This window comes from Nannospalax galili, unplaced genomic scaffold (genome assembly GCF_000622305.1).
Source record: "Nannospalax galili isolate Female #2095 unplaced genomic scaffold, S.galili_v1.0 scaffold124, whole genome shotgun sequence".
In the NCBI taxonomy this organism is placed as follows: domain Eukaryota; kingdom Metazoa; phylum Chordata; class Mammalia; order Rodentia; family Spalacidae; genus Nannospalax; species Nannospalax galili.
In genome coordinates, this window is record NW_008352485.1 from 930323 (window position 1) to 943818 (window position 13496).

Consider the following 13496-nt stretch of genomic DNA (forward strand, 5'->3'; position numbering starts at 1 on the left):
ATGTGGGTGCTGGGAATTGAACCCGGGTCCTCTGCAAGAGCAGTGAGTGCTCTTAACCACTGAGCCATCTCTCCAGCCCCTAAAACCAATTTATTTCTTTATTGTTTAGTTATAAGAATTTGTCTCATTCCAATATTTAAAATTTTCATATGAGACATGTTTTACATAAATTTTCTCTCAGTCTGTGGTTTATCTTGTCATTTGGTTTATATCTTTAAAAATTATTTTTATGACCTTTTCTATATGTATCAGATAATTCAACCTTTTCAAGTATACAATTCAGTGTCTTTTTATTTCTCCCCAAATTTGCCTGGGCAACTATTAATCTATTTTCTATCTTTCCTGTTTCCGAATGGATATTTAATATAAGTGAAATCAAACAAGATATAATTGCTCATATACAGATTCTTTCACTGAGAACAATGTTTTGAAGTTCATTTATTGTAGCATGTTGTATTAGTTACTTTTCTGTTGCTGTGATAGAAACAATGACCAAAGCAGTTTATAAAAGGAAGTTTATTTGAGCTATGGTTCCAGGGGAATTACAGCCTATCATGGTGGGGAGGCGTGGAGGCAGAGGAAGGCACAGGAAACAAGAGAGCAATTCAAGATCTGGCAAAGCTTAAGAACTCTCTAAGCCCGTCCCCAGTGACATGCTTCCTCCAGCATGGCCATACCTTCTAAGACCTTCCAAAACAGCACTGCCAACTGGGGACAAAGTGTCCAAATACTTGGAGCCTATGGGGGACATTTTCATTCAAACCACCACATATGTGTTTATAAATAAGTTAATTCCCTTTTACTGCTGCATAATAGCCTATGGTAGGGGTACACACACAATGTCTTTTAAAGAGCAAATATTTCAGATCTTTCCCAAGAGAAACAAAAGCACAGGTGCAGCCATATCCTTGTACTCAGATGTTCATGTAGCTTTATTCATAATAGGCTAACACCGTAAACAACACACATTTCTAGTAACTACTAGTAGTAAAATGCTGTATTTGTCACTCTTCTGTTGCTATGATAAAACACCATGACCAAGGGAACTTATTGAAGGATGAGTTTACTTAGTGTATGGTTCCAACGGGCAAGAGTCCATCATGGCAGGGAGGCATTGATAGGGAGATATGGTGGCAGAGGTGCTTGGAGTAGGAGCAGAAGCTAAGTGCTCACATCTTCAAGCAGGCACGGGAAGCAGAGAGCAACTGGATCCAGCAAGGCTTAAGAACTCTATAAGCCCACCCCCAGTGATATTCTTCCTCCAGCATGGCCACATCTTCTAACCCCCCCAAAAAAACAGTGCCACTGAGTGGGGACAAAATGTTCAAATACTTGGAGTCTATGGGGGATATTCTCATTCAAACCACCACAAATATTAGTAAAAATTTAGATGATATACAAATACGTTGAAAGATTATTTGACAGTTGTCTCCCAATTGGCTAGTTCCTCCAAGGGGCGGGACCTGCCATGGAGAATGGACTACTGAGGGGCTGCTGGGAACCATCTGAAAACAGAAGCTGCCAGCTTTGGGGAAGTGCCCGGAGTGGGGGAGCACACAGTTGTGTGCAGCAGCTCAAGGACAGAATGGCCTGACACTTATGGTCCTGGGGTGAGATCGCTGGCCCCTGAGGCATGAGTGAATGCTAGCGGTGACTATGGGTGTGGCATGGTCTGATATGGCAGGCTCTGAGCTGCATCGCAGGGCTAGGCACTGGGTACTCATTCCTTTGTAAGTTAATACATGCACACAAAGATATGTTATATGGTTTTCTTGATAGCACAAGAGACCCAGAGGGAACTCGAGCCACAACAGTAACAAAGAAAGTTGATATATACACAACATGAAAAAAAATCTCAAATGTGATATGTTAAATGCAAGTCACACAAACTACTATAATCTATGATTCTACTTCTAGATGATCCTAGAAAATATAAAGTTATCATGATAGAAAGCAAAACAGTATTGTCAAGGACAGTAAAGAGAGATAAACTGAACATTGGGCAAAGAGAATGTCTGGGTTGATGGAAATTTATATTATCGTGATGGAAATGGTTGCATCAAATTTTGATGAAGTAAAACCTCAATGAAGTTGATTTTTAAAACAATCCTGTGTGAATCTAGGCATGGTGGTGCATGCCCACAGACTAACCACCTGGAAGACTGAGGTAAGAGGATCACTGGAGTTCATGTGTTCAAGACCCAACTAGGCAACATAGAGACTCCCCCAAAAGTGAGCAGGGGCTGGGGCAATGGCTCAGTGAATAAAGGGCTGGCTGTGTAAGTGTTTGCATTCCCAGAACCCACATAAATGGCACGTGGGCATGGTGACCTGCATGTAATTCCAGCACTCTCAAGGCAGAGACAGAGTGTTCTAGTTTCATTCCATTGCTGTGACAAATACCATGACCAAAACCAACTTAGGGGAGGAAAGGGTTTATTTCAGATTATACTACATCACTGAGGGATGCCAGAGCAGGAACTCAAATAGGACCTTGATGCAGAAAACATGGAGGGAAGTTGTTTTTGGTCTCCATACCAGATTCATGCTTAATTAGATTTCTTGCACAGCCCAGGACCACTTGCCCAGGTGCTGTTAGCAATGGATTGGGCCCTCCTGCATCCGTTAACAATCAAAACAATCCTCCACAGGCATGCCCACAAGCTCATCTTATCTGGGAAATTCTTCAATTAAGACTCCCTTCTCAGGTGACTCCAGGCAGTGTCAGCTTGACAGTTAAAGCTAACTAGGACACAGGGGAATCCCAAAGCAAGCTGGCGAGCTAGACTGGTCATAATGCAAAGCTCTGGGTTCAATGGGAGACCTTCCTTCAAAGAATAAAGCGGAACACAGATGAGGAAGACTCTTGGCCATCAGCAAGTCTTAGACCTCTACAGGTAGCACACACAGGTGCACATACATCTGCATATATGTGTTTTCACACATATATAAACATGTATACATACCTGCACACATACAAAAATAATGAATGCAGTGTATCTCAGTTTGTAGAGTTCTTCCCTAGCATGCAGAAGCTCTGTTTCCTTTTTAAAAATATTTTATTTATTATTTTTATTTTATGTGTATGAGTGTATTGCCTGCATGTAGGTAAGTGCACCCGCGTTGTGCAATGCCTGTGGAGATCAGAAGAGGCTGTTGGATCCCCTGGAACTGGAGTTACGGACAGTTCTTACCTGCCATGTGGGTTCTGGGATTCAAACCTGGAACTTCTGCCAGAACAACCAGTGTTCTTATCCACTAGGCCATCTCTCCAGCCCAGAAGCTCTGTTTTCTATATGTCTGTCATATCAGTACTTGGGTGGAGGCATGAGTATCATAAATTCAAGGTCATCCTTGGCTACACAGTGAGTTCAAGGCCAATCTGCATTACATGAGAACTGCTCTCAAAAAGAAGAGGAAGAGGAATAAGAAGAAGGAGAGGAGGAGAAGGAAGAAGAGGAGGAAGGGAAGGAAGGAGGCAGGGAGGGAGAAGAAGAGCAAGAAGAAATAAATTTCTATCCCTATTCTTCCTTTAGTTCTGACAAAGTTTCTAACTTCTGCAAGTCTTGTCTGTCTGGTACTTAGAAAAGTTTCTATCTTTAATTAAAGTCTGGAAATTGAAGTTATAATTATCATCTAGTACTTTATTTACTTTAAATTTTATTTTATGTGTTTGAGTGTTTTGCCTGCATTTAACTATACCTGTGTCATGTGTTGCCTGTGGAGGCCAGAAGAGGGTGTTGGATCCCCTGGAACTGTAGTTAAGGACTATTGTTAGCCATCATGTGGGTGCTGGGAGCCGAGCCTGGGTCCTCTGCAAGAGCAGTCAGTGTTTTTAACTGCTGAGCCATCTCTATGGCCCCCTTTATTTTTAATATACATAAGTTGAGTAAAAATTTTCATAACATAATGTAATAAAATGTATAAACTAGTCAACTTCTAGCCAGACTAAGTTCCTTTAGAAAAGGTACCTGCATTTCAGAGGCAAATATAAACAAAGTAATTATGTGCCAGATGCACACAGAACAATGAAGATAGATCATAAAACATAGTGTTGATGTTTCTAAGAAGGGAGAGTTAGGCCTCAGTACCATATCATTTATACAACTAACATTACATATACTTAAAGCATATGTTTTCCTAAATCATGTGAACAAAGGGCCATCAAGCACATCAGGAGGCAGCAGAGAGAAGACTGGGAGCAGGAAGCGCAGCGAAGAGGCCACTGATGCAAACAAGGATTCTAACCACCCAGGAGAGCGCTCCTACAGACCAGTAGCAATGTGTTGTGCCATCGTGATTGGAATATACTTCATTAACCTCACCTTGGCCTAAGCACCCCCCAAAACACTAGGTTGTTCTTAAAGTGACCTAAACCTTTAAAAATGTATTTTCAGGGTGTTAGATAAATGAAAGTAGTTTGTCCAACCTAGAAGTTGAATTTTTCAACTGGAGAAAACAGTGTTTTTACGAATAAAATACAAAAGGGAATGTTTTCATAAGGCCATGTTACCAATTCCAATCATGCAATCTCCTCAGTGTTAGAGGCAAAACAAATGGGGTAAAATCTACAAGCAAGGCAAAATCAAATTAGTGAATCAGAGAATCAAAACCACCTCAAAGTCAAATGAACACTAGCATTCTTTTTCTGTCTAGAAGCTCAGGGGGAGCTAGCCATATGGGTAAGCACACATACCATTGCATGCCTATGATGTGAGGGATTAATACACAGTAGAATCATTAAAGAAGATGAGGAAATATGTTCCTCTCTGTTAACTTTAAGGACAGAAACAACATTTTAATATAACACAGCAGGTATGTAAATATTAATTCAGTTCTATCATTTCCCTTCAAAAAATACAGGATGTCAACACTCTATCTAACACAAATGTTGATAAATATGAATAGACAATTAAAATCTATTTTCAAAAACAAATGAGAGAAGGAACACAATAAATGTTTGATGAACTGAAAGAGAGAAATGGCATTATAAGCCTTAGCTAGAAAGGACTTTTGAGATTAATTTGCCTGAACTTTCATTTTATCAATGTGGAATAGAAAAAAATTCAGAAAAGAAGAAAAAATAAAGAATGGTAAATGCCTGCTCCTGCGTAAATGGTTCAAAGTTACCAGAAAAGGAATCCCTGAAGTTTGCTATCATTGCAGACCCATTCAGACCTAGACAGCCCCTCTTTTTGTGTCACTCCATTGGTTACTGGGAGACAAAAGCCCCAAGGACCTCCTCCTCTTTGTTTTCCAACTTCTCTAATAGACAAAAAGAATCAGCCATAGGCAGGCATTAACTACTTTAAGTTTAAATTCTTCTCCTAAACATTAAGTACAATCCTGGTATTAAGACTGATTTCATGTTCCTCAGGATTCAGTGACATGGGCAGAGCTGCTTGTGTGTTAGAGCAAATACCAGGAACAGTGCAAACTCAGACAACTTTTAACTCTAATGTGGCAGTTCATGTCTATTTGTTACCCTAAGTAACAGTTACAATCTTTTTCAAGTCCTGTAAATTGCTGCAGATGCATTACTCCATCTCCCTTATCTTTCTTCAAAGAAAGAAGTTCATTCTAACCCATCGGGAGTCTATGGTACAGAGAGAACCAGTAGAGGTAGGGGGATTTATTCTGTATACAATTAAGCAAAGAGGGGACCTACAACTTCTACCTCTGCCTTGGATTCAGGTCCACACTCTACTTTGAGAAAATTTATTTAGTTCTCATGTGTTGAACTTTGAATAGATCTCTTTTAATCATATGTCAAACACATATAACAATACATAGAGGGGCTAGAGAGATAGCTTGGCAGTTGAGAGCACTTGCTGCTCTTGGAAAGGACCTGGGTTCAGTTCCAAGCACCCACCTGGTGGCTTACAACTGCCTACAACTCCAGTTCCAGGGAATTCAACACCTTCTTCTGGCCTCCATGGGCACCAGGCACTCATATGGTGACTTACATGTATTCACGCAAAACACTCATACACATAAAATAAAATAAATAAATCTTTTAAAAAGGAATATATAGAAGACAAAATAGCTAGAAACAACTAATCTTGGTCAAAATAAATAAGAAAATAGATAATTTAAACATAAACCATACATTAAAACTTACATGGAAAGGAAATCCTAAATACAAAGCAAATGTGAATCACTTTCAGAGACTCTAACTTTTGTGTTTTGCATTCATCTGTCTCTCTACTCTTCTGAAAAGGGATATTTCTTCCTATACTAGTGCCTTGTGACTAGGGCTAAAGGACAAAAATGAGTCAGCCAGATGACAGCTCCTGAGGACTTCATAGAATGAGAAAATGTAACTTTAAGTACAGTCTAAGGAAAGAAAAGAAATTGCCTCATTTGCAGGATATGCTAAAACACAGTATCAAAATTTCAAGAACTTTTATGATAGTTCTGAAAGTTTCATATTTGCAGTCAACTTTCTAAACTATGTCTTTCTGATTCCCAAGAGATGTTTATTTATCTCTTTTACCATCAGCAGCATTGTACTGTAACATTCAAGAGGCACTGACATAATTCAAACCAACAGTAAACCTGGAGTCCTGGATCTACCCCCCCGAAAGCTTGGTTAGGTCACTAATCTCTTGCTTGCTCACCTAGAGACCACTTATGATTTTATATACCATCTACACTCTAAGTTCTTACCAAGTGTAAGGAATAGGCAATATTTTATTTATGGTATAGATGAATTAACCTACAACAAATGATATAGGATCCTGTAAAATTATTAATTTTTATTTTAATTTTAAAAGTATACTCTCTCTACCATGTTAAATATTCTTTCTATTGCACTGAACGAAATATGAGGCTAGTGGAACAATGTACATGTTTCTGTCTTGGCAGAGAGTGGAAAAACTAAGAATGAGTTACTGGAAGTTAAAACAATAACGAGCTAGAAAACAGGATTCTGGTTACACTTAATCCTTTGAAAATAAACGAGAATGGCCCTAAGAGTTAAAAGAATAGATTTATTCTTCATTATTGCTAGGCAGGCCAAGATCAAGACATAATAATTTGGTACTCCACAGCTGTGCTACTTTGCAACCAAAAGAATAATCTGTCTCACTGCTCTGACCAAACTGAAAGAGACAGACCTGCCCTCTGAAAACTAGGAAATCTGCAGTGGGAATAAGAACCCAAATGCCAAATTCAGTGGTCATGAGAGACAATAAGGCAATCAAATAGTTCAGGATAGTAATGAGTAATTTGTTCATTTGGAGGTGCAGTGGCAGACTTCACTTTTCTTATGTACTATCTGGAAAATCCAACTACGTAAGTAAAAAATCAAATTAAAGTGTTAAAGGGGAAGGACAAAGGCTGGAAAGATGGTTCAGTGATTAAGAGCACTTGCTACTCTTCTAGAGGATCCAAATTCAGTTCCAGCACCCACTTGGAAGGCTCACAACTGCCTATAACTCCACCTCCAAGAGATCTAATGGCCTCTTCTGGCCTCTGCAGTCACCAATATGCATGTGGTATAAACACACACACACACACACACACACACACACACACACAAATAAAAATAAATTGGTTTCTTTTTTTTTTTGACTGTTTGAGACAGGGTCTCCCTGTAGCCCCAGCTAGCTGTCCTGGAACTCATTATGTAGACCAGGCTGGCCTTGAAAAGCTTTTTGTAAGGGAAAGGCCTTCTCAAATGTGCTTGACTACAGTTTAGTGGCACCCAGGGGACTCTCTTCCTCCCATAACAACAATGCATTGTTGACCCAAGCGAAATTTCTGTTTGTACAAAACTTTTTGGCAAGTCCATGGAATTGAGCTAGTCAAACAAGCTCTCAAGATAAGGACCCTGCAAATGGTTATAAACATGTGATCTACATTACAGTTAGTCTTGGACTACATGATCTTTATCAGAGTTTGTCTTAAGTTTTTCCAACTCTTGACATTAAAATATTCCTTTTTTTTCAAATGAATTGATGTGCTGATAATAGGGATTTTTTGGAACAGAGACAACAGAAATTACATATGAACACTTATCTCCTGTTATCAGAACACTAGCACAATTTTAATAAAGAGTTGGAAGAAATATCTGTTCAAATTAAATTAAGATAAAGAAGTTTACTATTTTCTGAGAAAGAAAATTAGCATTTTTCTCTTTGATTTCTTTACACTTTGGAAGAAAGGACAACTATAAAACTTTAAAATAAACCTTTAAAATAAGCTATGCTTAGCAGAAGTATTTGGTTTGGTTCTTAATGAGTTATTTCTAGTGCTTTCTAGGCATTCTAGAATGATAGTTTATCTCCAACAAATAGATTTTTCTAGCACTGTCCCTCTTGGACTGTAGAGGTACTGCCAGATATCATAGTATAGTAGAAGATAAACTGGGCTGACATCGTATAATTGGCACTAAATACTAACTCTGTGATGTTTAACCTGTCCTTTATTATTATTACTATTAGCACATGTTAATTTAAATACATGAGATTCACTGTGACATTTCCATACATGTATATATCATGTGTTGGTCATGGCCATCCACCTTTAACCTGTCTTGATCTCAGTTTTTATTACTGTAAAACTAAAGCACTCAATGGTATTCATGTTTCTATTTTTTTCTTCTTCAGCCTGTAAATAATGTCTGGTGTGCACCTAATTGCACAAATTCCACCCAGGAATCTGTAGCCTCTTAAAGAAGAGATTCATTAAAGACCAAATCTTAGACTTCATGATTGCAGAAGGGGAATGGGAAGGGAAGACACACACGCACTACTTACTTTTCAAAGAAATGTCTGATGATCATCAAAATGAAGGCATATGGAATTGTCATGTACAAATGGGAAGCTTTAACAAAGACAAGCCCATCATGATCTTCAAGATCTGACCACTTTATTGTTGGAGGAAGCCAGAATTTTTCCATCCAGAACCATTCTTTAAATGTTTGAAACATTCTAGAAAAATGGAAAAAACAATACGTTAGATTTATCAAATCAACACTTAAAATTGTGATAACATTGAACACTATTCCTCAAAATACCCAAATCAGAATTCTGGAAATATGGATTGGAGTACCATTATTTACTGGTTTCCCGATCCATCATTGCATTTTATAAGGATTACTATTCCAATACCCCTAGAACCGCCTTGGCAATGGGATGGGAAACAAGTTTAATAGACTCCTGTTGACATTTTGGACAACACATGGGTGAATTTAATGAGAACGTCTTTTCCTCTTATATGACTTGTGATATAAAAATTGTGTAATAGGCTCTACAACTTCAAAATGTCAAAAGTCAACCTCTTGAAAGCTCCAATGTATATGTAAACCATGAACAGCACTCTAAGAAATTTCCTAGGAGGCAAAAGACCTAGAGTTCAGATCAGGCCATGCCAGTAATTGTTTTTTTCTTTTTAGTGATAGGGGGATTGAATTTAGAGCTTCACTCCACCAACGTGCTATATTCTAGCCTTCTTTTCACTTTTATTTTGAAGCAAGGTGTCACTAATTTGCGCAGTCCTTCAGTTTAGTCTGTAGCCCCAGCAGCTCCTGAAATTGTGATCCTCCTGCTTCAGCTTCCCAATAGCTGGGATTACAGGCCTTCTCTGCCAGACATGGCTACATGTCAAAAACTAAACTATTACGGAGAATTTATTATTTTGGGTACACAGAGATTAAAAGACAAGTCTTCTGCCTTGAATACCAAATATCCTTCTAGGTAAGGCAGGCCTGACTGAATGGAATACTTTGATACATGTTTTTTAGGTATACTATAAAAGGAAAATACAGAAGGTTGTGAGGAAAGGATGGGCATTGAGCCCAGTAAGCACATGTCCAAGAAAGATGACTGGACAGATGGTCCTTGACATGTCCCAAGAAGTAAGTGGGACCAAACCAGGGAAAGGCAGAAGAGTGGGAGGGGGTCTATGAGAGGGTGCCAGTGGGGAAGAGGGTATAAAGATGCAGGGGAAAGGGGAAGAGTGGGGGGGGGGGGAATTAAGGAGAGAAAGCCAATTAAGAACTAGGAGCAAAGAAAGGCAGCTTTAGATGCTGTTGTTTTCTGTCTGTTGTCACATAATTACCAACACAAAAGACTTCTGTGACCCAAAAGGTGTGAGAATTCCTCCCCATCAGCAAGCAAGTAATTTCTCAGCAGTGGACATCAGTTAATGACCTTTCACCCAATTCAATTTCTGAAATTACTATGGGCTCAATCCCAAGATCTCCCTGGTCAGATGTGGACCTACAGCTTCAGGTTATTTAATCTGTACTTTTGACTACTGGTTACACATCTGGGGGGTGGGGGTTCCCAAAAAGGGGTGTGATTAATTTGCAAGAGTGGCTCACTAGACTCAGGAAACAGGTACTTACAAATATTGATTTGTTGTTAGTGATACAGATGAAGAGATGAATAAGGCAAGGCATGTGGGACAGGGCACCAGCTTCCATGCCTTCTCCAGGCATACCACCTCCAGGAACCTCCACATGACCAGTTACCTGAAGCTCTCTGAACAGACCCTTAGTATTCATTGAGACGTCATTACAAAGTCATGACTGAGTCACTAGCCATTGGTGATGAATCTAACCTTCAATCCTTTTGCCATTTCCAGAGGCTGAGGGGCAGGCCTAAAGCACACACTCTCCAATCCTGCCTTGGTCTTTCCTGAACCCGTACCCATCCTGGGACTGCCTAGTACTCCAGTAAGCAGTAGGCTTATTAGCATACAACAGGATAATGTTATTTCAGAGACTCCAACAATTTTAGAAGTTGTTTTTCAGGAAACAGAAGACCAAATATGCATTTCTTGACATCACCAACATATTTTAATCTCACCATTGAGGCTGTAACCAATTTAACCTTAGTATTTTGACATTGAGAATGTTTTGATTTTTCTCTGTAAATGTTTAATCAAGAAGAGTTAAAATGTCCTTAGCTTCACAGCAGAGCCATAGAAAGAACCCTATCTAACAAGCCCTCCTGATCTGGGAATAAGGTGTATATGGAAAATTAATGGCAGTTTTCACTAACATAGTGAAAGAAGTCAAGGTGTGGGATGGCAGATTACAGATCACAAGTAGGTGTCTAGATAGATTCAGTTTGTTGTCCTAGCATAATCATCAACGGCTCCTTTATTCTAGAAGTGTTCTGGTTTAGACTTTTTATCATATTGTTACTCTTTTCAAAAGGCAGCAAGACAGGCAGGACAGGGTCATAAAAGATACATGTTCTGTGTTAAGGAACCTGGACTTTAGCTAATAGAATTTAAAAAATATTGTCCAGAGGAGTAAAATCATCAGTTATTTTAGAAAAATCACTTTAGCAACAAGACCCTTCATAAGCCCATATGCTGACAAGGTACTCCCTCTGGGCAGACACACTCTTCATCCAAGTAGCTGAGCACGGGGTCTCAGTCCCGTCACATACCAGTTCCACATCAGGCAGGCACATGCACAATTGCTCTCCACGCAGTGAGGAAGGGGACAGAGATGCTGGAGTATCATCAGTAGCTTTGTTGATGCAGTTAGGAATTAGAACATTGGCAATAACACAGTGGATTAAAGATCTGAAGATGCTGGTAGTGGTGCTATTCATGGATCCAAACTTGCTAGGGAAGACAGGGAGGCCACAAAAGAACTGAGACTGAGAAAAACAAGTGACACAACCAGGAAATTCAAGGGACTGGAGAGAAAAGAACAAAACCTGTGGAATGACACTAAGAACCTTGAAAAAAAAATGGTATGGCTGGCCCTGAGGGCAAAGGAGAGAAAGGAAGACTCTTGTGGTGGCATCCCATGTTCTACAGAAAGATCCACACCCAAGCCAAAAGCTGAATTCTGCTGAGACAGTTTCATGCTCCTCTCACCTTTTACCCAGTGTGGAGAGAAGTGCTCTTCCAAAGGCCACACTTGCACCAAGCTGCCCTTGGAGCGGTGACCTTCGTTTTCATGAATTATCATTTCGCTCTACTTTCTACCTTGAGAAGGGGATTAAGCTCCCTTTATACAGCTGCCAAATTCAGAAAAATTGGTAAAGATTTCAACTAAGACCTATATAATTCTCTGTTAGGCTTGGGGGCTGCAGAAAGGAAAAGAGTGATGTTGGACTTGAAGGAGCTTACAACTGAGTCGGAACTGATGTGGTCTGAACCAGGGACGGGCAGTAACAACTGACCAAAGAACTGTCAGGAAAGAAAAGTTAAATGTCAACAGCCTGTTTGATAAAGTAACAGAGTACAAGCCTGGCTGCCTGGCCATCCAACAAAACTGACCCGAAGAGAATACTCAGAGAGCCCCCTGTGGGCTGGGGATGGAGCTCAGTTGGCGGAGTGCTTATGTTGCACGTACAGCCCTGGGTTTGATCCCACAGCCCTCTCCACCCAGAAATCTACTAACTTTTTCACAGCAGATACAGCTCAGAACAAGGGCCTTTGGGTCAATCAACCTAAGCTAAAATCTTTGACCAGGCTTGGGTTTGTCAACCAAATCAGAATGAGGTATAATTACAAAGGCAAAAGATAATTTTTTCTAGAAGATTGCTTCAGAAAATTTGGCTGTGACAAAAATTAAGACAAAGCCTGGGAACCATCAGTAATGGAATGAGTTAGGGTTTGTTCTAATATCATTTAATAATTACTGCATGCAATAAGTTGCTCACTCCTAAAAAGCAACCCAGGGTAACATAGATTATTTTGTTCTGGGAAAAATACCACTTGTCAAGTGGCTTATGATAGTTAAGAAGGGGAAACTCCTTGTACATTAATTAAATGCAAGCAGTGAATGCGTATCTGCCGAAAACCATAACAACTTTAATGACCAACAAAAAAAAAAAAATAAAAATGGCCAAAAAAGAAAAAAAGAAAGAAGAAAAAAGAAACAAGCAAACAACTTAATGTAAAATCAAAAGGATGCAGAGGTAGAGGACAGCCTCCTGGGAGATGCAGCCCAAACATACACACACAAAAAGTGATCTCCATTATGTACTCTTTCCTTGGGTACTGCTATCAAATGTCAATTACTGCAGCTTCAGGAGCATGAGGGCCCCTTCTTTAGCAGGATATAAAGTCCTTTGGGTATATGCCCAGGAGTGGTATAACTGGGTCATATGGCAGGTAGTTTTTTGAGAAACTTCCAGTCTTATTTCCAAAGTAGTTATACTAGTTTCCACTCCCACCAACAGTGTGTGAGCTCCCTTCTACAGTATCCAAGCCAGCATTTGTTGTCATTTGTGGTCTTGAAGATGACCATTATGACTGGGGTGAGATGGAATCTTAATGCAGCTTTACAGTTTTAAGCTAGGTGGGGAGATGGTTCAGAAGGTAAAGGCCCTTGCCATTCAGCCTGGCAACCCAAGTTCAATCCCTGGAACTCATGCAAAGGTGGAAGGAGGGCTCTAAACACCACCACACATACCATGGTACATGTACCTGTGCTTTCTCTCTGTCTCTCTGTCTCTCTCTGTCTCTCTCTGTATATATATATATATATATATATATATATATATGTAATTTTAAAA

The 13496-nt window shown here is 39.6% G+C and overlaps 1 protein-coding gene across 1 annotated transcript in view; it reads right to left on the reverse strand.

The window, feature by feature from the left end:
• Cers3 (ceramide synthase 3) overlaps positions 1-13496 on the reverse strand; it is a 123697-nt gene that overhangs the window by 84751 nt on the left and 25450 nt on the right. Inside the window, exon 2 of the mRNA XM_008849529.2 lies at positions 8763-8936. Coding sequence (XP_008847751.1) covers positions 8763-8935 — 173 coding nt within the window. The 5' untranslated portion in view covers position 8936. The remainder of the gene's footprint in view (positions 1-8762; positions 8937-13496) is intronic.